Genomic DNA, 23,006 nt, shown 5'->3' with positions numbered 1-23,006 from the left:
AAAGACAGCAGAAACCAGTACAATTTCTTGGAAGAGAATTTATTTTTCTTAGAAAATGATAAAATTAGATTAATTCTGTAAAATATAAAGAAATTAATTCTGGATGTTTTTAAAATAATTGTTTGGATGTTAAAACAACCTAGAAATGTGCTAAAATATTTGTATTATCATAATTAAATGGTTGATAATTTTGTTTTTCAAAATGCCAAAAAAAAGTTTTAAAATTTAGATATACAAAGAATTGATGTCTGCCTTGAATCTGACAAGGAAGTCCAAAATCTTCATGCTGAAACCAATAAGAATTAAAGGACAAGCTTTTCTGCATCAGAAAACTGTATTCCCCTATTTCCTGTGTAATAATCTAGTTAAAAGACAATGGAACAGATCCTCCTGGAAATTAAGTAAAAAAATAAGGGAGACAGGGAGGTGATTAGAGACAACCTACATGGCTTCAACAAGGGTAAATCATGCCTGACTAATCTAGTGGCCTTCTATGATGGAGGGACTGCACTGGTGGACAAAGGAAGATAGCGGTATAGAGTTGGTCAGAGGAGGGTCACAAAAAATGATCAGAGGGCTAGAAAGAAGAAAGGCTGAGAGAGGTGAGGTAGTTCAGCCTGGAGAAGAGAAGGCTCCAGGGAAACCTTGTTGTGGCCCTTCAATACTTAAACTAAGAAAGATGGAGAGAGAATTTTTACCAGGGCCTGTAGTGACAGGATGTCATGGTTTAAGGACAGATGGTAACTCAGAACCAAGCAGCCGCTTGCTCACTCCCCCCCTTCTTCCACCCCCACTCCCAGAGTGATGGGGAGGAGAATCAAAAGAATGTAAATCCCATGGGTTGAGATAAGAACAGTCCAGTAACTAAGGTATAATACAAAACTACTACTACCACCACCAATAATAATAATAATGATAAGGGAAATAACAATAAGGGAGAGAATACAGTTGCTCACCACCTGCTGACCAATACCCAGCCTGATCTGAGCAGCGATCCAGGCCTTCTGGGTAACTCCCCCCAGTTTATATACTGGGCATGACATTCTGTGGTATGGAATACCCCTTTGGCTAGTTTGGGTCAGGTGTCCTGTCTCTGCTTCCCCCTGGCTTCCTGTGCCCCTCCTCACTAGCAGAGCATGAAACTGAGTAAATCCTTGATCAGAGTAAGCATTACTTAGCAACAACTAAAAACATTGGTGTGTTATTGACACTGTTCCCAGATGAAAGTAAAAAACACAGCACTGAACCATCAACTAAGAAGGAGAAAAATGAAAGCTACTGCTGAACCCAGGACACAGGACAAGAGGCAATGGTTTAAAACTGGAAGAGGGTAGGTTTAGATTGGACCTCATAAAGAAAGTTCTTTACAATGAGGGTGGTGAGACACTGGAACAGGTTGCCAGAGAAGTCGTGGTTGCCCATCCCTGGAAGTGTTCAAGGACAGTTTGGATAGGGCTTTGAGTGACTCGATAGTGAAAGGCATCCTTACCCATGGCAAGGGCATTAGACCTTTAAATGACCTTTAAAGGTCCCTTCCAATCCAAAACATTCTATGATTCCATAATCTTCCTCATAATGAGATTTGCATCTGTCTGTTATGGTAGATGAATCCTGATTTCTCTTAACTGTTTTCAGGTATTTTCAAAGCTACTGAAAGGTAAATTAAGGTATCTATTGTCAATTTTGTAAAGAAAAGAAAAATAATTCTTCCTGAATCTTGCTATAATAATTGTTCTTTCCTAGCCTGAGACATTTTGGAAGAAATTAATGTAACCCAAATCAAACTTAGTGGGTGTTTTCCATATTTTTAAAATGTTTATTGAATTAGGACTCAAATAAGGACAGTAAATATGATTTTAGTTCTCTCTTTTTCCTTAAGCTGTCATTTTGTTGCCTAAGTTAATGCTTGTTCATTTTAATGATTTTTTTCATCTTTTTCTATTTTATTTCCTTTCCTGATTTCTTTCTTCATGCAACTGAATTACCTAATTTATAATCTCATGTTTTGTAAATATTGAAGTTGGAGTCAATTTACCTGTTCTGTGTAAACCTTTAGATACCATTCCAATATTGTCAATATTATAAATCAACAAGAGAGAAAACAAACTATGGACATTTCAATATTAGAATTAGATTTCTGCAAGTACAAAAATATGTTTGAGGCTGTTTGCAATAACTTTATCATGTCTGCATATTATTTAATTTTTATATGGTATTAAGCTACTGGAACTCTTCAGTCTGTAACCTCACTTCAATCACTTTGAGTTTTTGTTATTAAATATCTTCATTCTAGAAAAAAAAATCCTTATTTTTGTACTTAGATTGATTTTTGCTTTCCCACTGTTGGTTATTACCAAGCTGCGGTTGAAAGAATATCTGTCAAATACAGCTCATTAGTAAAATGTACTTAGAATCATAGTACCATAGAATGGTTGGAAAGGACCTTAAGATCATCTAGTTCCAACCCCCCTGCCATGGGCAGGGACACCTCCCACTAAACCATGTCACCCAAGGCTCTGTCCAAACAGGCCTTGAACACCACCGGGGAAGGAGCATTCAGAATTTCCTCCCTGGGCAACCCATTCCAGTGCCTTACAACCCGCACAGTAAGAAACTTACTCCTTATATCCAATCTAAACTTCCCCTGTTTAAGTTTTGACCTGTTAATCCTTGTCCTATCACTACAGTCCCTAATGAATAGTCCCTCACCAGCACCCCTGTAGGCCCCCTTCAAATACTGGAAGGCTGCTATGAGGTCTCCACCCAGTCTTCTCTGCTCCCAGATGAACAGCCCCAACTTTCTCAGCCTGCTTTCATATGAAAGGTGCTCCATTCCCCTGATCATCCTCGTGGCCCTCCTCTGGACTTGTTCTAACAGTTCCATGTCCTTTTTATGTTGAGGACACCAGAACTGTACACAATACTCCAAGTGAGGTCTCACGAGAACAGAGTATAAGGACAGGATCTCTTCCTTCGACCTGCTGGTCACACTCCTTTTGATGCAGCCCAGGATATGGTGGGCTGCAAGCTCACACTGCTGGCTCATGGTCATTTTCTCATCAACCAACACCCCCCACGCCTTCTCCACAGGGCTGCTCTGAATCTCTTCTCTGCCCAGTCTCTAGCTGTGCCTGGGATTGCTCTGACCCAGGTGGAGGACCTTGCACTTGGCATGGTTAAACTTCATAAGGTTGTCATCAGCCTTCCTCACAAGTATGTCAAGGTCCCTCTGGATGGCATTCCTTCCTTCCAGCATAACAACCGAACTACTCAGCTTGGCATCATCGGCAAACTTGCTGAGGGTACACTCAATACCGCTGTCCATGTCACCAACAAAGATGTTAAACAAGACCGGTTCCAACACCGATCCCTGAGGGACAGCACTTGTTACTGGTCTCCAGTTAGACCTTGAGTCATTGACCACAACTCTTTGAGTGCGGCCATCCAGCCAGTTCTTTATCCACTGAGTGGTCCACCTATCAAATTGATGTCTCTCCAATTTAGAGACAAGGATGTCATGTGAGACAGTGTCAAATGCTTTGCACAAGTCCAGGTAGATGACATCAACCGCTCTACCCCTGTCCATCATTTCCGTAGCCCCATCACAGAAGGCCACCAAATTGGTCAGGCAGGATTTCCCCTTAGTGAAGCCATGCTGGCTGTCACCAACCACCTTGTTTTTCATGTGCCTTAGCATGCCTTCCAGGAGAATCTGCTCAGAGGTGAAACTGACTGGTATGTATTTCCCTGGGTCATCCATTTTCCCCTTCTTGAAAATGGGGTTATATTTCCCTTTTTCCAGTCATCAGGAACTTTACCTGACTGCCATAATTTTTCAAATATGATGGACAGTAGCTTAGCAACTTCATTCACCACCTACTTAAATGAATATTAAGCAGAAAACAATATTTGGGAATTATTCAAGATGAAATTAAAGGAAAATTCCAGGGATATGAAACCATGGGGGCAGGGGGGTGAAAGATAAGTAAAATGTTAGCATCCCAAAAAATCTGAAACCACACAATTTACGTAATGCCACTATAAAAATATTTCCATTTTATTCTGTTGTTTTCGTATGCTGTTAAATCTCGTTTAGGTGACCATTTTTCTTGGTGTTTGTGTGTATGTTAGTTACTATTTGTTCTATACGAAGTTTCGCATTAAATGGCAAGAGAATTTGGCAGAAAATAACCCCCCTTGCTTTCCATCCAGTCCTTAGATATTAGAGGGGCTGGGTTCAGCTAGGCTTAGATTCTGAATGATGCCCTATTTACGACTATCAGTCTGATCACATTCGCTATATTGAACAATCACGATTCTGGATGCACTAACAGCGCACTGCACCTTCATTCTAATCGTGCTCATGAACTAACATGGCCGCACTGAAGGATTTGGTCACATTCAATGTGAAAACTGTTACAATTAGCCACTTAAGCAGTGCAGTTTATTAAATCAACATATACAGGTTCTTATGGATTGCCAGTGATAAATACACTGTCTGCAAAAGCACGTGCAAATAATAAATGATACAAACACATAATAAAGGTATGATTAACACAGCGTGGCTTTAAAATATAAAAGTAAAAAGTGAAAAGTAACTCTATATAGAGACCCTTGATTTTCCCAGGGAAGCACTTAATACAATGCAAGTCTTACCCAAAGGCATCCCTATGGGGGGGGAAAGAAACGTCCAAGCCGTCAACAGGTCCCAGGAGTCAAGGGTAATCTGCTGATGGAATTTTCCTTGACTCGTCTGTGATGATGTCTTCCCCAATATTCCCTCTTTGTTGGGTCATTTTTTACTATTTTTCACCTTGAAGGTGGATCTTGAGTGACTTTAGTCATACATACCTTTATTATTAGTGTAAAATTCTCTCACTTCACTTTTAAAGGTATATACCACAAAGAATTCAAAGAGCATGCTCAAAGAGGTGTGATCTCACTTTGGAAGCAGGTAGCATTACAAATGGAGGTGTGTTTTTGTACTATAATGTATTAAAATTCATTATAATGAAGCAAAGTTTGCACAAAGGGCAGCACTTTGTCAAAGGATTTCAGACTGTTGGCTCAGGGTAGCAATTATGCAACTTATAAGTTTCTATTACCACCTAGTTCCCATCTCTGCTGGTGTTAGGACAGAGCATGGCTGCAGAACCTCTACTCTGCTACATCCTCCATCAGTGTTGCCACGGGAACCGCTGTGAAGTGCACATTCCTGGCACACCAGGTGTAGCTGCATCTTCCTCTGAAAGTCCATTTTTCCTTTACGTGTAAATAATGCTACATTTTAAACATAAGTTTAATTTCTAATTATTCCACACAAAGGTACAATGATGTATTAGAAACTGCCTACATGCTTCCAAAATTGCTCACGAAAATCCTACATTAAATTACACAGTTAAAAAACCCCCAGCAACCTAATTCTGTTTCTCTTTGAAGTCAAATGCAAACAGTCTAAAACACAAAGGGATTTGGCCCATAATGTTTTAAAGATGGACTAGTTATTTTTCATGTCATCTAGATTACTTGGTGCCTTATATTGGTTAGTTTCATCATTGTATTTGGAAGAAAATAAACCCTATTACATGAAATTAAGTACTGTTTTGTTTTTTCATTTGCTTTTTTTTTTTGAATTTCAGGTGAAGATAAATAGTATAATATTCCAGAATTAAAAATGTATTAACTTACTCCTTTTAGTTTTTTCCTGCAATCAATATATATTACATGGATTGTTTTACTTCCTTGGAGTTCCAAAAATTTGTCTTCAAAGCACAAATAACTTCATAAAATGTTAATGTTATGGTACTGAATCTGAAATATTTTTAAAAGTGGAGCTATCTGAAGTCATAAATGCAATTAGTTTTGCTATTTCCTTGTAATTCTAAAATATACTAAGGCATCATGGCATATCTAGCATTGAAAGAGACTTAGAGAGATTATATTTGATTGAAGAACAAAGTCACTGTATTAAAACGGCCTTAAGAGTGGTCTAGAAAATATGAGATCTGTGTTGTACAATTAAGATAATTTTTTTTAGTAGAGTAATACTGAATTTACATATGTTCACTCTTTCATATTTGATATAGCTCCAATGGCTCTTAGACAACTATGAAACTGCAGAAGGAGTGAGTCTCCCCAGAAGTACCCTTTACAACCATTATTTACGTCACTGTCAGGAGCACAAGTTAGATCCAGTCAATGCTGCCTCCTTTGGAAAACTCATACGGTCAATCTTCATGGGATTACGGACCAGAAGACTGGGAACCAGGTTTGCATTAATGAAAATATCAATAGTAATTGTGAATGTGAATCTTGTATGCTAAAAGCAAGCAAGCAAACAAAGAAAAAATATTTAAAACCCTACTGTTAAGGGAGTTGCCAAATCCAGTGGACTTCAGGACCCAGGAAACTCCTGGTCTGCTATAGCTAGAGTCTGTGTACCCTTAAAACCCAGATATCTTTCATCTCAGACCGATGAATGCATCTACTGCTGTTCCCATTTGCAGGTCCAGCTGGAAGTGATACTGAACATGTGTTCCAAAGATGCAGATAAACACACACATGGCACTAACACAGCTAACCAAACAAGTTAACATAGAGCAATGCTTTTATCAGCACCCACATAGACACCAATAGCACTCCCATAAACATGAACACAGATAGCCCAATCCTGCTCTTCCTCTCCTGTTTATCAGGACTGAAGTTGACTAGTGAAACATACACGAACACTCACAAGCATGGAATTGTTTTATTCACAATGACTGCATAAGTAACGTATTTGGTTTTTACTTTCCTTATTCTATTTAAATGAAGTCCAGCTGTAAAGTACTGGAAAATATAGTTTAAGTGAACTGATTTACAGAAACTGATATGACCTAGTTTTATACTAGGGCAAGAGGAAAGTAAAGCCTAAGTTTTATATACAGTTTTCCAGTCAAGGCAAATTGTGAAGTATGATGCATATGCATAAAATTAACGTTATTTTTGTTCTTTCATAAAGGGGGAACTCCAAATACCATTATTATGGGATTCGTGTCAAACCAGATTCTCCCCTTAATCGGCTACAAGAGGACATGCAATATATGGCTATGAGACAGCAACCCATGCAGCAGAAACAGAGGTAGAGTGTTATATTAAACTGTTTTTTCATATTTCTAGTTCTTGTAGACTTACCTGTACTCATTTATGTGGCAAAGTTGAACCTCTAGTGGAAATTCTTTAACTTCTCTTGTGAAAAATTAAGGTTTGTCAGATCTGCAGTTGATATCACTGGAGTCTGATATCAGTAGACGTGAGAGAGCACATACCTAAAAACATAAATTTTTAAAAAGTGATAATAAAAGTAAAATATCATGCAGTTCTGAACAGATACATCTTGGCAGTGTTGAGTTATTTTCCCACAATCTGGAAAAAAAAAGTAATAGGAGCTTTGAATTTCAAATTCTGTTGTTCATTTTCATTACTTTAAGCAGCACATATATAAAATGACAGAAGAGCTTGTGATTAGGTTCAGCTTTGTGTTGATTTCTTCCTCCTGGCAAGAACTGATGTATCAAAACACTGGACTTGAGGAGAGAAGACTTGGGACTCTTCTGGGCTCTGCTTGGAATAATACCATATGAGATAGTCCTACTGGGCAAAGAGGTCCAGGAGAGCTGGTAGATTTTTCAAGGATCACTTCCTTGAAGCTAAAGAATGGTCCATCCCAACATACAGGAAGTCAAGCAAAGGTGGCAGGAAGCCTGTATGGATGAACAAGGAGCTCCTGACAAAGCTCAAACATAAGAAAGTATGTAAGAGGTGGAAGCAGGGTCAGGAAACCCAGGAGGCATATAGAAAGACTGTCTGGGTATGAAGGGATGGTGTTAGGAAACCTAAATCCCACCTATGAAGGACAAGAAGATGTATGAGAGTTGACAGCACGGATTTACAAAGAGGAAATCATGTTTGACCAACCCAATAGCCTTCTACAATGTGGTGACTGGTTCATTTGGTGAGGGGAGAGCAATGGATATTTTCTATATTGACTTTATCAGGTAGACACTGTTTTCCTGTCAGGGAGCAGCAAGGGCTGGCTTCTCCCTTAAGGAAGGAGAAGATGGGAGTCAAGCACCATGGTACACACAGCAGGGACCTCACCAGCCTGTGCCTGGTCCTATAATATCCAAGTGAGGTGAACAGGTTAGACCTGGAAAGGGTAGTGAGATTCAAACAAGAGTCCAGGTCATCAGACAAATTTTTGGTGATGAGGTGGGTCCAAGGTCAAACCAGGAAGTCAGTTCACAAATCAGACTGAGCTGTAATGAGGGTCAGACACAGTCCATTGATCACTGGGCAGGTCCCTAGTGTCAAGACAGGTCAAGCCAGAAAGCTAATCCATGGCTTGGTGACCAGATCAGTGGGATCCATACCAGCCACAGGCATGAACACTGAGCTCAGTACTGCTACAACACAGGGATCTTATAAATGTGTATAAATACCTGATGAGAAGGAATAAAAGACTGAGCCAGACTCTTCTCAGCAGTGCCCAGTGACAGGATGATGGGCAATGGGCACAAACTGGAAACCAAGAAATGTCATTTAGTTGAAAGGCACCTCTGGAGACTGTATAGTCCAACCCCCTAGCTCAAAGCATTATCAGCTAGAACAGGTTGCCAAGACCATGTACAGTTGCATTTTGAATATCTCTAAACATGGAGATTTCACAACCTTCCAGGGCAAACTGATTCAATGTTCAACCACCTCTATATTAAACAAACAAACAAACAACAAAACAAACCCACCTGACATTTTCTTATCTTTAAGTGCAATTTCCTGTATTTCAGTTTGTGATGACAGCCTTTTCTCCTTGCACTGTATACTAATGAAAATAGGGTGGATTTGATTTATTTATTCAATCTCAACAGTAAGTATATAAAATAGTTTTGAAATTCTTTGTTCATCCTCCAAATCAGTTCAGGTGTGCAAAGATTTCAGTAAAATACACTTCGAAATCCCAGAGATTTTAAATAGACTAAATGTAGATAGGCTAGACAAGACATAACACCCACAAATCCATGGGCCGTGAAGGGATACACCCACAGGTGCTGAAGGAGCTGGCAGATGTCGTTGCCCTGCCACTCTACATCACCTTTGAAAAATCATAGAGAACGGGAGAGATGCCCGATGACTGGAGGAAGGCCAAGGTTACTCCCATATACAAAAATGGCAAGAAGGAGGACCCGGGAAACTGGAGGCCAGTCAGCCTCACCTCCATCCCTGGAAAGGTGATGGAACAGGTCATTCTGGAGGTCATCACCAAGCATGTAGAAGAAAAGAAGGAGGAGTCAGCATGGATTCACGAAGGGGAAATCATGCTTGACCAATGTGATAGCATTTCATGATGACATGGCAAGATGGGTTGACAAGGGGAGAACAGTAGATGTAACCTACCTCGACTTCAGCAAGGCTTTCAACACTGTCTCACATAACATCCTCGTAGCTAAACTTGGGAAATGTGGGTTAGGTGAGTGGACAGAGAAGTGAGGTGGATCAACAAGTGGCTGAATGACAGAGCTCAGAGGATCGTGATGAGCAGAGCAGAATCCAGCTGAAGGTCTGTAGTCAGTGGCGTTCCCCAGGGATCAATGCTGTGTCCGGTCTTATTCAACTTGCTTAGCAGTGACCTGGATGAAGGGCTAAAGTGCACCCTGAGCACCTTTTCTGATGATGTGAAGCTGGGGGCAGTGGCTGATACACCTGAAGGCTGTGCTCCCATTCAGCAGGACCTTGATAGGCTGGAGAATTGGGCAGAGAGAAACCTGATGAGGTTCAACAAGTGCAAGGGTAGGGTACTGCACCTGGGGAGGAAGAACCCCAAGTCCCAGTACAGGTTGGGGGCTGACCTGCTAGAGAGCAGTTCAGCTGAGAAGGACCTGGCAATGTTGGTAGATGATAGGTTGACAATGAGCCAGCAGTGTACCCTTGAGACCAGGAGGGCCACGAGTATCCTGTGGGGCATCGGGAGGTGTGTGGCCAGCAGGTCAAGAGAGGTGATCCTTCCCCTCTGCTGGATCCTGGCAAGGCCACATCTGGAGTACTGTGTCAGTACAAGAAAGACAAGGAGCTACTGGAGAGGGTCCAGAGGAAGGCCACAAGGATGATCAGGGGTCTGGAGTGTCTCTTTATGAGGAGAGATTGCCGGAGCTGGGCCTGTTTAGTCTAGAGAAGAGGAGACTGAGAAAGGATCTCATTAATGCATATAAATATCTCAAAGGTGAGTGCCAGGACGATGGTTCCAGACTCTTTCCAGTAGTGTCCAGCGACAGGATGAGGAACAGTGACCATAAACTAAAACACAAGAAGTTTCACCTCAACATGAGGAAGAACTTCTTTACGTTGAGGGTGGCAGAGCACCGGAGCGGGCTTCCCAGGTGGGTTGTGGAGTCTCCATCTCTGGAGACATTCGGGACCGCCTGGACGTGTTCCTGTGTAAAATGTTCTAGGTGGCCCTTTCTTGGCCGGGGGGTGTGTGTGGGGGGGGGCGGTTGGACTAGATTGTCTCCAAAGGCCCCTTCCAGCCCTAACAATTCTGTGATTCAAGACTGCTAGGGAAATGGAATCCACCTGACCAAGTGGGGAAAGGCACCTTTTCCAACAGGCTGGCCAACCTGGTGAGGAGAACTTTAAACTTCAATTGACAGGGGAGGGAGACAACCACCCTCAGTCAAGCGAAGGAGTGGTGAAGTGGGTTGGCAAGCAAAGGGTGCAGGGTGTTATGGAAAAGAGAGAGCTTGTAATCAGCAAAACAGGGCAGAAGGGGAGAAGCTCTGCTGGACGCAGTTCTTACAAACAAGGAAGCTTTTCTTGCAATTCTTACAAATTGGTTGGTGATGTGAAGGTTAGGCAGCAGCTGAGGTACCGAGTGCCTTCTGCACCTGAGTCTTTACTGGTAAGGATTGCCTTCAGGAATCCAAGGCTTCTGAGACCAGAGGGAAAGCCTGCAGCAAGGAATAATTCTCCTCAGTAGAGGAGGACCTAGTTAGGGAAACATTTGAACAAATGACAGAATCACAGAATAGTTAGGGTTGGAAAGGACCTTCAGATCTTCTAGTTCCAACCTCCCTGCCATGGGCAGAGACACCTCCCACTAAACCATGTCACCCAAGGCTCTGTCCAACCTGGCCTTGAAAGCCGCCAGGGATGGAGCATTCACAACTTCCTTGGGAAAGCCATTCCAGTGCCTAACCACCCTTACAGTAAAGAACTTCTTCCATATATCCAATCTAAACTTCCCCTGTTTAAGTTTGAACCCCTTGTCCCATCACTACAGTCCCTAATGAAGAGTCCCTCCCCAGCATCCCTATAGCCCCCCTTCAGATACTGGAAGGCTGCCATGAGGTCTCCATGCAACCTTCTCATTTCCAGGCTGAACAGCCCCAGCTTTCTCAGCCTACCTTCATACAGGAGGTGCCCCAGTCCCCTGATCATCCTCGGGGCCCTCCTCTGGACTTATTCCAGCAGTTCCATGTCCTTTTTATGTTGAGGACACCAGAACTGTACACAGTACTCCAAGTGAAGTCTCACGAGAGCAGGGTAGGGGGGCAGGATCACCTCCTTCGACCTGCTGGTCACATTCCTTTTGATGCAGCCCAGGATACGGTTGGCTTTCTGGGCTGTGAGCGTACACTGCCGGCTCACGTTCATTCTCTCATCGACCAACACCCCCAAGTCCTTCTCCGCAGTGCTGCTCTGAATCTCTTCTCTGCCCAATCTCCAGCTGTGCCTGGGATTGCTCGGACCCAGGTGGAGGACCTTGCACTTGGCATGGTTAAACTTCATGAGGTTGGCATCGGCCCACCTCACAAGCGTGTCAAGGTCCTTCTGGATGGCATCCCTTGCCTCCAGCGTACTGATTTGGAGAAAACTCCAGGAACAAACTTGCCAACAAAGTTTTCAAGCTGACAAGCAGGGAGACACGGGGGATAGCTCCTCCTAACGTGTGTCTCCGTATTGCTACGCAAGCTGTCCTTATATAGCCGCTGGGCATGCATATATATACATTGTTTTCCAGAAAGTTCCCCCGCACGCGTACAAAATTTTGGTGGTGGCCTCTGAGGGTCCTTTACTTCTCCCAACAATCTTCATCACTTCTGGCAGCTTTTGAAGCATGCTCAGTAGATGCTTATACCAGCTTAATTGGTTCTTTAGCACCACAGACATAATAATCCTCCTGTCCTCCTACTTATCAGTTAGTTTAGCTGTAGCCCATCCTGGACATCTGCCGCTCCCAGATACTCCTTATCCCTGCGTCCGGTTCTTCTAGATGGTTTTTCTTAAAACTATGTCAACTATAACGACTTATCTTGGACAAGAATTCTCAGTATGTTCTCTAGCTATACTCTATTTTTTTCTATGTGTCATGCACTTCAGTAATTTTCCATTGCTACTGTTACAAAGCCATCAAACTTAACTTTTCATAAAAAATATTCTAAAGGTTTATATATTCCATTTTGTAATTATGTGCCCTCCCTTGTCTCAGTATCAACCGAACCACGCAGCTTGGTGTCATCGGCAAACTTGCTGAGGGCGCACTCAACTTGCTGAGGGCAATGTACTTGTACATCGGAGATGTACAAGTGTGTGGGACCTGATGGGGTCCACCCGTGAATGCTTGGGGAGCTGGCTGATGTCATCTCAAGGCCACTCTCAGTTACCTTTGAACAGTCATGGTGATCAGGGAAGGTTTCCAAGGACTAGAAGAAAGCAAGTGGCACTCCAGTCTTCAAGAAAGGCAAGAAGGAGGATCTGGGGAACTACAGGCTGGTCAGCCTCACCTGTATTCCCAGAAAGATGATGGAGAAAAGAATCCTGGAAGCCATTTCCAAAGAAGGTTCTTGGTAGAAATCAGCACGAATTTAGGAATGGGAAATCATGCCTTACCAGTATGATAAGCCTTCTACAATGAATCAACTAGCTTGGTGGATGAGGGGAGAGCAGTGGATGCTGTTTATCTTGACTTCAGCAAGGCTTTCAACACTGTCTCCCATAACATCCTCATAGACAAGCTGACAAAGTACAGATTTAGATAAGTGGGCAGTGAGGTGGGCTGTCTGATCTGCCAGGTAGTGATCAGAAGCATAAAGTCTAGCTGGAGGCCAGCCTCTAGTGGTTTTCCCTGGGGTTGATCCTTGGGCCAGTGCTGTTTAACAACTTCATTAATGACCTGGACAATGTGACAGAGTGCACCCTCAGCAAATTTGCAGATGATACAGAATTGGGAGGAGCGGTTGATAGACCAGAGGGCTGTTGGGCCATTCAGAGGGACCTCAACAGGCTGGAGAAATGGGCAGACAGGAACCTCATGCAGTCCGACAAAGGGAAATGCCAAGTCCTGCCCCTGGGGAGGAATAACATCATGCACCAGTACAGGCTAGGGGCTGACCGGCTGGAAAGCAGCTTTGCAGAGAATAACATGGGGGTCCTGGTGTACAACAAGCTGAACGTTAGCCAGTAACGTGCCCTTGCAGCAAAGGGGGCCAGTGGTATCCCAAGCTGCATTAGGAACGGTGTTGACAGGAGGTTGAGAGAGGTGATCCTTTCTCTCTACTCAGCACTGGTGAGGCCACACCTGTAGTGCTGTGTCCAGTTCTGGTCTCCTCGGTACAAGAAAGACATGGACATACTGTAGCAAGTTCAGCAAAGAGTCACTGCAGTGATGAAGGGATCAGAGCATCTCCCATAGGAGGAGGTGCTGAGAGAGCTGGGATAGAATCTTAGAATCCTAGAATCACTGTAAGTTGGGTAAGACATTTAAGATCATCTAGTCCAACCGTTAACCTAACACTGCCAAGTCCACCACTAAACCATGTCCCTAAGCACCTCATCTACATGTCTTTTAAATACCTCCAAGGACGGTGACTCAGGACTGTTTAGCCTGGAAAAGAGAAGGCTCAGGAAGGACCTTATCAATGTGTCTAAATACTTGATGGGAGGGTGTATTGAAGATGGAGCCAAACTCTTCTCAGTGGTGCTCAGTGACAGGACAAGAGGAAACGGGCACAAACTGAAACACAGGAAATTCCATTTGAACTTAAGAAAAATCTTTTTTCGCTCTAAGGGTAGTCAAACACTGGACCAGGTTGACCAGAGAGGTTGTGGAGTCTCCATCCTCGGAGATATTCAAAACCTGACTGAAGAATATCCTGAGCAACTTGCTCTGGTTAATCCTGCTTTGAGCGGAGGTTGGGAAGGGGTTTGGACTAGACAATCTCCAGAAATCCCTTCCGACCTCAACTACTCAACTATTCTATGGTTCCGTGATTACACTTGAAGTCACCATGGCAAAAGTACCTTTGTTAGCTACAAAGATAGCTGAGGTTCTATGTCTTGAAATATTAATGCAGCTTTATCAAGTGATTATTGTTTGGTCCACAGAAAGGATATAAAACTTAGCATTTACAAGGATTATACTGCTATCCCACAGTTGGACAACTTGTCCAGAAGGATGCTGTGAGGAGCAATATCGAAAGCCTCACTAAAATCCAGAAAGACCACCTTTCCTTCATCTACTAGGTGGGTGACCTTATCATAGAAGGATATCAAATTAGTTGGACAGGACTTTCCCTTTGTGAACCCGTGTCAACTGTGCCTGATGAGTGCATTGTTCTTTAAATGCTTCAGTAGCACCCAGTATGATCTTCTCTGTAATTCTTCCAGGAACTGAGGTTACACAAGCTAATAGGTCTATAGTTTCCTGGGTCTTCCCTCACATACTTCTTGCAAATTGGAATAACATTGGCTATCTTCCAGTCAGCAGGGACCTCCCCAGACTCCTTTGGTAGATGGTCAAGAGGGGTCCAGCCGTAACATCCTCTAGCCCCTTCAGTACTCTGGGATTAATCCCATCAGGCCCCATGGATTTGTGAACGTTCAACTGATACAGCTGGTCCCTTACGATTTCAGTGTCCCATTTAGGGAGAGTCACTGTTCCTGCACTCATGATCCTCCAACTCAGGGGACCGGGCAGCCCAAGGCCTATCCATATTATTAAAGACTGATGGAAAAAAAAAGCATCGAATGCCTCTGCTTTTTCTTCATCAGTAGCTCTCTGAATAAAGTTTTCTCTCCTGAAGTCCAGCATAGCAACCCTGCTGTCCTTTTTACTTATTACACTGAAAAATTTCAACTCAACCATTGAGTTCACAGATCACTGTGGCCAAGACAGCTACCTACCATCACATCTCCTGCCAGTCCTTCTCCATTCACAAATGACAAGTCTAGGAGGGCATCTTTCCTAGTTGGCTCACTGAGTACCTGTGACAAGACGTTATCTCCCACAAGCCTCAAGAGTTTCCAGGACCTGCTCGTCACAGCAGTATGATATTCCCAGTTGATGTCTGGGAAGTTGGAGTCTCTCGTAAGGGCAAGGGCTACCGATTCAGAGATTTCTCCTAATTGCCTATAGAAGAACTCATCGGTGCTTACATCCTGGCTGGGTGATTGGCAGTAGACAGCCACTACAACATCGCCTTCATTTTCCATCCCCCTAATCCTCACCCAGAGGCTCTCCACCACATCACCACTAACTGTAAGGGCCGTACAATCAAACCTTTCCCTTAAGCATAGTGCGACACCTTCACCTCGCCTGTCCTGCCTATCCCTCCTGAACAGCCTGTAGCCCTCCATCATGCCAGCACTCCAATTGTGGAACTCATTCCACCAAGTCTCACTAACAGCAATGATATAATAGTTCTGGGAACTAACCAGAGCTTCCAGTTCTTCCTGTTTGTTTCTCAGACTGCATGCGTTGGTGTACAAGCGTTTCAGATATGCTCTGGAGCCCTAAATCTAAGTCTGAATCTACCCTCTTTCACTTTAAAACTGTTGCCCCATGTCCTGTCACTACGGGCCCCGGTAAAGTTTCTCTCTGCCAACTTTATATACTGAAAGGGGGTTGACCTGCTGGAAAGTAGTGAAGGGGAAAGGGACCTGGGGGTCCTGGTGGACAGGAGGATGACCATGAGCCAGCAATGTGCCCTTGTGGCCAAGAAGGCAAATGGCATCCTAGGGTGCATTGGAAAGGGTGTGGTTAGTAGGGCAAGAGAGGTTCTCCTCCCCCTCTACTCTGCCTTGGTGAGGCCGCATCTGGAATATTGCGTCCAGTTCTGGGCCCCTCAGTTCAAGAAGGACAGGGAATTGCTTGAAAGAGTCCAGCGCAGAGCCACAAAGATGATTAAGGGAGTGGAACACCTCCCTTATGAGGAGAGGCTGAGGGAGCTGGGTCTCTTTAGCTTGGAGAAGAGGAGACTGAGGGGTGACCTCATCAATGTTTACAAATGTTTACAAATATGTTCAGCCAGACAATGGCCCTTTCTTTCCAGTGGGTTTGGACTAGATTATCTGCAAATGTCCCTTCCAACCATAATGAGTCTGTGATTCTGTGATTTTTCCAGTTTTTCTTTTTTTCCAGTTTTTCTAATTAATATTAAAAGTAATCAAAATGTTTTAACATCTGTGCAATAATTCTCTTATAAGAAATTCACAGCAAAGACAAAGAATCAAAAATTTTTCTTCTTCCTTCTGATGACTCAAATTGGGAAACATTATTTTTCTTTTGTCCTTTAGAATCAGCTCTAAAGAATGTGAGCTTTTTCCACACAGTGGTATCAGTTTTACACCTTCTCATCAATCACAATTGGATATACACTTTTAGTTCTTGACTTCTTGACTAACAGTGTAGGTTGAATTTATTCTACAGATCAGTTTCATAATTTGAAAGATCATGCAAGTTTCCTACTTGTGTCACATAGTATTGTTTATATGTATCAAGGTTTTGGTAGGGGGTGAGGGGCCACCTTGTGCTGGACACAGGTGATTCCAGCTGGCTGGTCAATGGACCCAATGTAGGCCAAAGCTGTGTCAGTCAGCAAAATTGTTGGTGCCTTTGTGAAAACATACTTCAGACAGGGCAGAAAATGCTAGACATGCAGAGGAGGGGAAAAAAAAAGAGTGAGAAACAGACATACAAACACCAAGATCAGACAACAATGAGGGGGAGGAGGTACTCCATGGCACCAGAACTAGTATTCACTTAGCAGTTTGTGGAACAGGCCATCCTGGAGCAGTTGGACATTTCATGAAGGAACTGCAGCAGAGCAAAGAAGTGCGAGAATGAAGGAGTCCCCTCTCCCAGCTGAGATAGTAGTTTCAACACAACAGACACAGATCAAGAGATTTAAAGCACCTTTGTAATGGAACAGAAGAAATATACAGGTAGGGACTTGGCTCACGTATATAGAATCATAGAATCATTTTCCCCTGTCTGTAAATAAAATCACAAAGAGAAACCTGGGTATAAACAGAGGATTTTGCCAGGAATTCTAGAAGTATATCATTACCTCAGGTGCAAAAACATCACCCTCTATTATCCATAAAAGACAGGAAATCTAAAACTATTAACAACTCTGCTCAAGTATCTATTGAAACGCCCGAAAAAGAGTAGTTTCTTTTTTTCATTCCTCAGGTGCATTTTGCCTGTTATTTTCTAACACTGTCTAAACTGTTTGACTCCTACAGATGTCACCTGTAATAATGCCAGAATTAAGACTTTTCCCCAACATTTTTTGCATAAAGCACATTGGTAGGATAATTCTGACTCATAGCACCAGCAGATTAAGTTGCGGTTTTTTGTTTGTTTGTTTTTGTTGTGTTCGTTTTTTTTTTTATAAAAAACCCTCAAAGGACTCTTACGCATTCAGGACACTTTGGATTCTACTTCAAGAGCTGGAAAGTTTATGAAATAATATATTTTGTAGAAATTAGTATAACTATGTGTAGATACTGATTTTGATTTTGAAATATTTATAGAAATTCATCTTCTGACAGACATTTTTAATTATAAAGTATAATAAGAGTAAAGTTTTTTATAATGAGAACAAAAGCTTTTGTATTGCCAATAGATCTATCAAGTGATGAGAAGTTTACCCATAAGAGTTCAATGCTACTGTGATACTAGAACTTAAATTCTAGTCTTCTTACAGTTGTTTACAGTTGTGCTGCTGATTTTAACAGGCCTGGGATTTTTCTTCTGGGACTTTACAATAGCCAAACTCATATAAAAGTCCTAGAGATTCAGATTATGACAGAAGTTTTTATTTCCAAGTATTAACATTCCTAAAATTATCATACTTTATGTTAATTGGGCCAAGAGGCCTTCTATGGAAAAATATACTTCTTGTATATCCCATGACTTATGTTATAATAGTTATATAATAAATAGTTAAATATAAGTCTGTAATGACCAGAATCTTGGATGCTTGCTTTTTAGAGGAGCTTTCTCATAAACTAAAATCTAAGTAGTTACATTGGACATTCCTATTATCTATTATTATTATTAATAAGATCAAAATGAGAACACGCTCACAGCTTACTCATCTGCTTCTTAAGAGGAGTGTATTCATAGCGGAATTTCATAGAATCATAGAATAGTTAGGGTTGGAAAGGACCTTAAGATCATCTAGTTCCAAACCACCTGCCATGGGCAGGGACACCTCCCACTAAACCATGTCACCCAAGGCTCTGTCCAACCTGGCCTGGAACACTGCCAGGGATGGAGCATTCACAACCTCCCTGGGCAACCCATTCCAGTACCTCACCACCCTAACAGGAAAGAATTTCTTCCTTATATCCAATCTAAACCTCTGCCATTTAAGTTTCAACGCATTACCCCTTGTCCTGTCACTACAGTCCCTAATGAATAGTCCCTCACCAGCACCCCTGTAGGCCCCCTTCAAATACTGGAAGGCTGCTATGGGGTCTCCATGCAGCCCTTTCTGCTCCCAGATGAACAGCCCCAACTTTCTCAGCCTGTATTCATATGAGAGGTGCTCCTGTCCCCTGATCATCCTCGTGGCCCTCCTCTGGACTTGTTCCAGCAGTTCCATGTCCTTTTTATGTTGAGGACACCATAACTGTACACAGTACTCCAAGTGAAGTCTCACAAGAGCAGAGTAGGTGGGCAAGATCACCTCCTTTGACCTGCTGGTCCCACTCCTTTTGATGCAGCCCAGGATATGGTTGGCCTTCTGGGCTGCAAGCGTACACTGCCGGCTCACGTTCATTTTCTCCTGGAGATTTGATGAAAAGACTATTTGAGCTCCATGTTCCGCAGGCTACTAGTATCTATATCCCTAGCACCCACATGTATCACTAGAAGTGGGTAATAGTCCATGGGACTTACTAGAGCAGGCAGCCTCTCTGCAATATCCCTGATCCGTGCCCCAGGTAGGCAACACACCTCCCTTGCGACCGGGTCAGGCCAACAGATGAGCGCTTCTGTCCCTTTCAAAGTAGAGTCCCCTACTACTACGACCCGCTGCTTTTTCCTGGCAGCACCAGTAGAGATCTTCTGTACCAGTGCACCAGCCGGTTGATTCTGGTGCGAGTGCATTTCCTCATCAGCCCCCTGCAGGACAGCAAATCGGTTCTGGGTAGGTACAGTAGATTTAGGAGGAAGCCCCTTGCTTTTAATTGCCCTCTTCCCCCTTTTGTTTTTTTTTTTTTGTTACCAATTCCCAGCTTCCCGGTGTTAGCAACCTCCTTCTTTCCTCCATGCGCTAGAGGGGAAGCTTGAGGCTCCTGCACAGTTTGGGCCTGGAGCAAGCATTCCTGCTTCCTCTCAGCTTCCCTGACATCTTGCAGCCTATTAATAGCATCCTGCAGCTCAGTCACCTGCTGCAGGAGGACCTCCACCAGGGAGCATAGAGTGCAGCCCTGCCCATTCTGCACCTTTCCCTCACAAGACCAGTGCAGGCACTCTCTACACTCCTAGCTCTGCACTGCAGCCTCCCCTCTTACTGGCTCTAATGTTAATACAAAGCTTTACAATCTGCACAGTGCAATTTCTGTTCTGAGTGTCAGTTCACACGCACTGCATTCTACACTGAGGTTTCTTTTTTTTTCTGGCTACAATGCTATTCCAGAGCTGGGGCAGAATTAATTTTCAGTTGTTGGAAATGGCAGTTGGAATATTCAGCCAATCAGTGTGATGGTCTTAACATCTAACTGTCTAAACCAAGATCTGTATTTGTATCTGCCTCTCTAGGAAGCCCATTCCAGTGTTCGACCACCCTCTTTGTAAAGAAATGCTTCTACCTCCCCTAGTTCAGCCACTTAGTTTAAATCTAAGTAGCCTTCTCAGACCTGCTTCTGAGCTCATAAGAAGTTTGTTATATTTTTAGTCCCACAATTTCTAATATACCATTACCTTTTGGTCTTTTGATATATATATATATATATACACATGCACACATACAGATATCATTCCTTGGTCTGTGGACCATCCCTATAAAGTCTGTTGAGTTCATTCAGTCCATGATTTCAGGCTTCTCCTTGCCATAGCAGTCCTTCAGTGTATGGTGTTGGATCATTGCCTGCTGGGTATCTAGGAGACCAGCGTGGTTAAACAAGGAGCTGCTGGGCAAACTCAAGTGGAAAAGGAGAATCTATGGATTACGGAAAGAGGGGCTGGCCACTTGGGAGGAATATAGGACAGTTGTTAGAGGATGTAGGGAGGCAATTAGGACAGCTAAGGCCTCCTTGGAAATTAATCTTGCTAGTCGGGTTAAGGACAATAGAAAGGGCTTCTTCAAATACATAGCAAATAAAACTAACACAAGAGGCAATATAGCCCCACTGTTGAACGAGGTGGGTGTCCTGGAGACAGAGGATACAAAGAAGGCAGAAGTGCTGAATGCTTTCTTTGCCTGTCTTTACTCCTGCAGACTCTCCCCAGGGGCCCCAGATTCCTGTAGCCCCAGAAGGAGTCAGGACAAAGGAGGAGTTTGCTTTGGTAGATGAGAATTGGGTTAGGGATCAGCTATGCAATCTGGACATCTATAAATCGATGGGTCCGGATGGAATGCACCCACGGGTGCTGAGGGAGCTGGCGGAGGTCATTGCTAGGCCACTCTCCATAATCTTTGGTAAATCGTGGGAAACGGGAGAGGTGCCTGAGGATTGGAAGATGGCAAATGTCACACCAGTCTATAAGAAAGGCAAGAAGGAGGACCCGGGTAATTATAGACCGGTCACTCTTACCTCCATCCCTGGAAAGGTGATGGAACAACTTATTCTTGACTCCATCTCTAGGCATATCAAGGATGAGGGGGTTATTAAGAACAGCCAACATGGTTTTACCAGGGGGAAGTCATGATTGACCAACCTTATAGCCTTCTGTGAGGAAGTGACTAGGTGGAGGGATGATGGAAGAGCGGTAGATGTGGTTTTTCTTCATTTCAGTAAAGCATTTGATACTGTCTCCCACAGCATTCTCATAGATAAGCTAAGAAAGTGTGGGCTTGACGATCAGGTAGTGAGGTGGATCAAGAACTGGTTGAAAGGAAGAAGGCAGAGAGTTATGGTCAATGGGGCAGAATCTAGCTGGAGGTCTGTGACTAGTGGAGTCCCTCAGGGGTCGGTGCTGGGACCAGCGCTGTTTAATATTTTCATCAATGACCTGGATGAGGGAACTGAGTGTACTCTCAGCAAGTTCACTGATGACACTAAATTAGGAGGAGTGGCTGACACATCAGAAGGCTGTGTTGCCATTCAGCGAGACCTAGACAGGCTGGAGAGTTGGGCGGGGAGAAACTTGATGAAATTCAGCAAGGGCAAGTGTAGAGCCTTGCATCTGGGGAAGAACAACCCCATGTACCAGTACAGGTTGGAAAGGAGTGAAGGGGAAAGGGACCTGGGGGTCCTGGTGGACAGGAGGATGACCATGAGCCAGCAATGTGCCCTTGTGGCCAAGAAGGCAAATGGCATCCTAGGGTGCATTAGAAAGGGTGTGGTTAGTAGGGCAAGAGAGGTTCTCCTCCCCCTCTACTCTGCCTTGGTGAGGCCGCATCTGGAATATTGCGTCCAGTTCTGGGCCCCTCAGTTCAAGAAGGACAGGGAATTGCTTGAAAGAGTCCAGCGCAGAGCCACAAAGATGATTAAGGGAGTGGAACACCTCCCTTATGAGGAGAGGCTGAGGGAGCTGGGTCTCTTTAGCTTGGAGAAGAGGAGACTGAGGGGTGACCTCATCAACATTTACAAATATGTAAAGGGTGGGTGTCAGGATGATGGAGCTAGGCTTTTTTCAGTGATATCCAGTGATAGGACAAGGGGCAATGGGTGTAAACTGGAGCATAGGAGGTTCCACGTTAACATCAGGAAGAACTTCTTTACTGTAAGAGTGACAGAGCACTGGAACAGGTTGCCCAGGGAGGTTGTGGAGTCTCCTACGTTGGAGATATTCAAGGCCCGCCTGGACAAGTTCCTGTGTGATGTACTCTAGGTTACCCTGCTCTTGCAGGGGGGTTGGACTAGATGATCTTTTGAGGTCCCTTCCAACCCTCGGTATTCTGTGATTCTCTGACGTCACTGCTCAGGTCATCTGGTTTCATCAAAGTTTATTCTTTCTTGGGGTGATGATCAAAGAGAAGCTGGGTTCAGTCCATGGTGGTCTGAAGACAGTCCTGGGAGACTCCTACTGCTGCTGCAGGATTTCCATGACTATTCTGTGATGATGATCATGACAGCACCGTCCATGGTGGTCTGAAGACAGTCCTGGGAGACTTCTACTGCTGCTGCAGGATTTCCATGACTATTCTGTGATGATGATCATGACAGCACATTCCAGAGTGGTGGAAATGGACATTTGTCATAGGAGTGTTATATAGCAGTCAACAGCATATAACTGAGTTCATTGGCTGTTTTCAGCCCTAAATAAATCCCCTTGAAGCACACACCAGACATCCCCATCTTCCTGTGTTACCAAGTACACCCAGGTCCTTGAACAAAAGCAATTCCAGGAATGGGCTTGCTATTACCTGAAGCAGTAATGACCCAGACTATCTTCCCCAGCAGATTCTTTATGTGCACCACAGGAACTCCATTCCCCTCTACAGTACCTCTGCATTGCCAGTTGCTCTGCTTCCACTGCTGCAACCACCCCCACAGGACATTTGCCACCATCCATGAGT

At 43.6% G+C, this 23,006-nt stretch overlaps 1 protein-coding gene across 1 annotated transcript in view; it reads left to right on the top strand.

Moving 5' to 3' along the window:
- LOC117438254 (transcription factor RFX3-like) overlaps nucleotides 1–23,006 on the top strand; it is a 158,279-nt gene that overhangs the window by 87,062 nt on the left and 48,211 nt on the right. Inside the window, exons 6-7 of the mRNA XM_034073773.1 lie at nucleotides 6,087–6,268; nucleotides 7,001–7,120. Coding sequence (XP_033929664.1) covers nucleotides 6,087–6,268; nucleotides 7,001–7,120 — 302 coding nt within the window. The remainder of the gene's footprint in view (nucleotides 1–6,086; nucleotides 6,269–7,000; nucleotides 7,121–23,006) is intronic.

Source organism: Melopsittacus undulatus, assembly GCF_012275295.1.
Source record: "Melopsittacus undulatus isolate bMelUnd1 chromosome W unlocalized genomic scaffold, bMelUnd1.mat.Z SUPER_W_unloc_3, whole genome shotgun sequence".
Classification (NCBI taxonomy): Eukaryota; Metazoa; Chordata; class Aves; order Psittaciformes; family Psittaculidae; genus Melopsittacus; species Melopsittacus undulatus.
The sequence above is the reverse complement of the archived record's forward strand: the minus strand, read 5'-3'. Positions and strand labels throughout refer to the sequence as shown.